General features: G+C 67.8%; 1 protein-coding gene across 1 annotated transcript in view; it reads right to left on the bottom strand.

Moving 5' to 3' along the window:
* Positions 1-3,052, bottom strand: part of LAMA5 (laminin subunit alpha 5) — a 57,411-nt gene that overhangs the window by 15,850 nt on the left and 38,509 nt on the right. Inside the window, exons 29-34 of the mRNA XM_007462282.1 lie at positions 2,460-2,557; positions 2,171-2,372; positions 1,937-2,063; positions 1,203-1,342; positions 551-666; positions 261-472 (exon numbers count right to left, since the gene is read on the bottom strand). Of these exons, the coding sequence (XP_007462344.1) occupies positions 261-472; positions 551-666; positions 1,203-1,342; positions 1,937-2,063; positions 2,171-2,372; positions 2,460-2,557 (895 nt within the window). The remainder of the gene's footprint in view (positions 1-260; positions 473-550; positions 667-1,202; positions 1,343-1,936; positions 2,064-2,170; positions 2,373-2,459; positions 2,558-3,052) is intronic.

Here is a 3,052-nt window from a genome sequence, read left to right as displayed (position 1 = left end):
CTGAATTGGGGGGGGGGAGGCGGGGCCACCCTACCCCCAGCCTGGTTCCACCCAGCTCCGGGCTCCAAGCCCCAGGCAGCTCCTCTGACGTGGCGTCAGCTGGGCAGAACTGCTGTCTAGTCCCCGGAACCTCCTGGACAGCCCTGTAAGGCCTGGGCCCTCGCAGACAGGACGTGGCAGGGCTGGTCCACCAGGAACGTGCTCCTGACCACTGTTTCCTGGAGGCACCCCTGGGCGTTCCCGCAGACTGGGGTACTCACGCCTGCAGCTGGGGAAGCCCCAGTAGCCAGTGGCACAGCGGGAGCAGTCACGGCCTATGACGTGGGCGCGGCAGGGACACTGGCCCCCGAAGGGCTCACACGTGGGTCCCGTGGCGCCCACCTCATGGCAGCTGCACGGCCGAGCCCCGTTGTTATAGTAGAGGGAGAGGGAGGTGGCGGCGTTGCGGCAGAAGGACGACGAGCTGGAGGGGCTGGGGTGAGGGCGGGTGGTGAGGCCAGCTCCCAGCCCGGCCCCTACCCTGCTGACCCCGGCCCCGAGCCCGGCCCACCTGACGTGGTAACCGTGGGTGGCACACTGGCTGATGAAGTCGTAGGATTTGTCCAGGGGCTCCTCCCGGAAGTAGGTGGGGCTGTAGGCGTCTTCGGGGATCACCAGCACATACTCCTAGGGCATCGAGGCCTGGTCATCTTCCCGCGGGCCCAGCGAAGGGTCCAGGTCGGGGGTGGGTGCCGGAGCCCACCGGCAGGGGCCGATGCCAGGGCTTCTCTGCCACAGGCCAGGGTCTGGCCAGGCAGCTAAGACAGCAGTGGCGATATCACACCCTGGCCTGGGGCCCCAGCCAGGCTGCCAGGTGCTGGGTCCCTCCTGGGGGCCACTCAGAGGGGAGGCCAGCCTCTGTGGCCATACGGAAGCTTGGGGAGTGTGAGGAAGGGCCCAGGATCCTGGTGCCCCGTCCACCCCTTTTTACCGCCCTCTCCAGGAAGGCCACTCTGACCAGCAGGGCCCCAGGGAGCTGCTGGGCAATATCCTGGCTCTTGGACCCCCTCAGGAGCCTCTCGTGATGGGCCTGGAGGTCCCCAGAGGCTGCTGCCTCTGGCACCTGACCCAGGGTTGGGCCGCGGCAAGCAAGGGACACATTCTGGCAGAGCGCCCAACAGTGGTACGACAGGTGGAGGACGGCTACCAGCCCGAGAACTCACCAGCCAGAGCCAGCGGCCCTCGGGCACACGCACGGTCACAGTGAGCTCCCTGTCGGTCACGTCCAGGACGGCCCGGCCCTCACACACCACCAGGGTGCGGCAGCCGTAGGCATGCGGGCAGAAGCTGGCGTTGGCATGGCCTGGAGGTGAGGAAAGGCAGGTCAGTGCTCCCAGCACACACAGCACCCCACCCCACGGCCTCACACCAGGCTAGGGGCACCCCTGGAGTCACGAGGGAAGAGAGGATCCCAACGGCAGCACCCGCCACGGAGGACCAGGCATCCCTGAACAAGACACGTGTGTGACCCGCCGGGAGACCCACGTGGCTGGGCCCACTTGTGCTACGTGAATCGGCTGTGGTCACACACGAGGCCCCACGAGGTGCAGGTCCCCGGGCTCGTCAGAGCAGAATGAAACAGACGTGCAAGGACCCGGGTCCCACAGCGAGCCCTCGATCACCCAAGCACAGGACGGGGTGAACTCTGAATCACAGCACAGACGTGAGGGGCAGGGCCTGCCACACACAGTGGGCCCTGGGGCACCTCATGTGAGAGCTGATGGCAGGACGGGGCACATGGCCCTGTCACAGCCAGGCAGCGGGCACCGAGCCACGGGCCCTGTGAGCTGTGGACCCAGCACGCGCCCCATCCACGTCATGTGTGGTATCACGCGATGGGCCCGGAGGACGAGACCCCCGAGAGCCTCATCGCCCCGGGGTCCGCCCCTCTGCTTACCCTGCCAGACACGACCCCCGTTGATGAGGACCTCCACAGCGAAGGTGGGGTGGGCCGGCTGGTAGCCGTGCAGCAGGAAGGCGTAGCGGCCCAGGGCGGGCACATGGGTGGTGAAGACCACGGTGCCCTGTGCCGGGGGGGGAGCGGTTCCGGTGAGTGGGCAGAGATGCCGGAGTATCAGGGGCTGCAAGTCCCACCCCAGCCCCCCGAGCCCCTCCCAGCCCCGGCCCACACCTGGGGGTGGCGCAGCAGGGTAGGCTCCACGTCGGGGTCCGCAGCGGTTGGGGGCCGGGGCTGGGGCCCGGGTGGGGGCGCGGCCGGCGTGAGCTCCCGAGAGTGGGTCAGCGGGAGGCCGGGCGGCAGCGGCAGCACCTGGCAGTCCCTGAGCACCACAGGCTGCGGCGGCTTCGGGAAGCGGGAGGGCAGGCAGGCGGCACTGGGGGGTGGGGAACACAGGGGTGAGTCCCCGAGTCCCGGCCACCGCCCTGCCGCCACCCTGGGCTCCCGCCCCAGGCCCCACTACCTGCTAGGGCTGAAAGCGCCGTGACTGCTGATGCAGCGGACGCGGGGCTCCACGAACTCTGAGCTGAAGGTCTCCGCGGGCACTAGCGTGACACTGTGCTGCACGCAGGGGACAGGTGTGGGTGTGGCAGCAGGAGCGGCCCGTCCACACCCGCACCCAGGCCAGTCCTGCTCTCTGCACCGAGCCCCCGGCTGTGGATTCTGGGCCTGCAGCACCTCCCAGCTCCCCCGGAGGCCATTCTTCCTCCCACTGCACTCCACCGCCCTCTGTGGTCATAGGACCGGGGACCCGGCACAGGCAGGCGCTCAGCGAGCGGGGGTTTGTGAGCAGGCATCTCCGTCCTGTACCGTCTACCACGGCGAAGAAACGTGTGTGACAGATACGGTAAAACGTGACGCCTCAGGGTGTCTAGAAAAACCCGACAGCGAAGATAGAATACCGCGTGACCATAGCGACAGCTCCATCCATCCCTACCATGGCGCCGGGCAAAGAGGCAGCGCAAAGGAACACCTGTGTGACTCCAATTATAGAAAGTTCCAGAACAGGCAAACTAGGCGGTGCTGTCAGTGTCTGGAGGCAGTTACCCTGGCCGG

The sequence above is a fragment of the Lipotes vexillifer genome, unplaced genomic scaffold, assembly GCF_000442215.2.
Source record: "Lipotes vexillifer unplaced genomic scaffold, Lipotes_vexillifer_v1.1 scaffold1798, whole genome shotgun sequence".
In the NCBI taxonomy this organism is placed as follows: Eukaryota; Metazoa; Chordata; class Mammalia; order Artiodactyla; family Lipotidae; genus Lipotes; species Lipotes vexillifer.
This window is presented reverse-complemented; position numbering and strand designations above follow the sequence as displayed.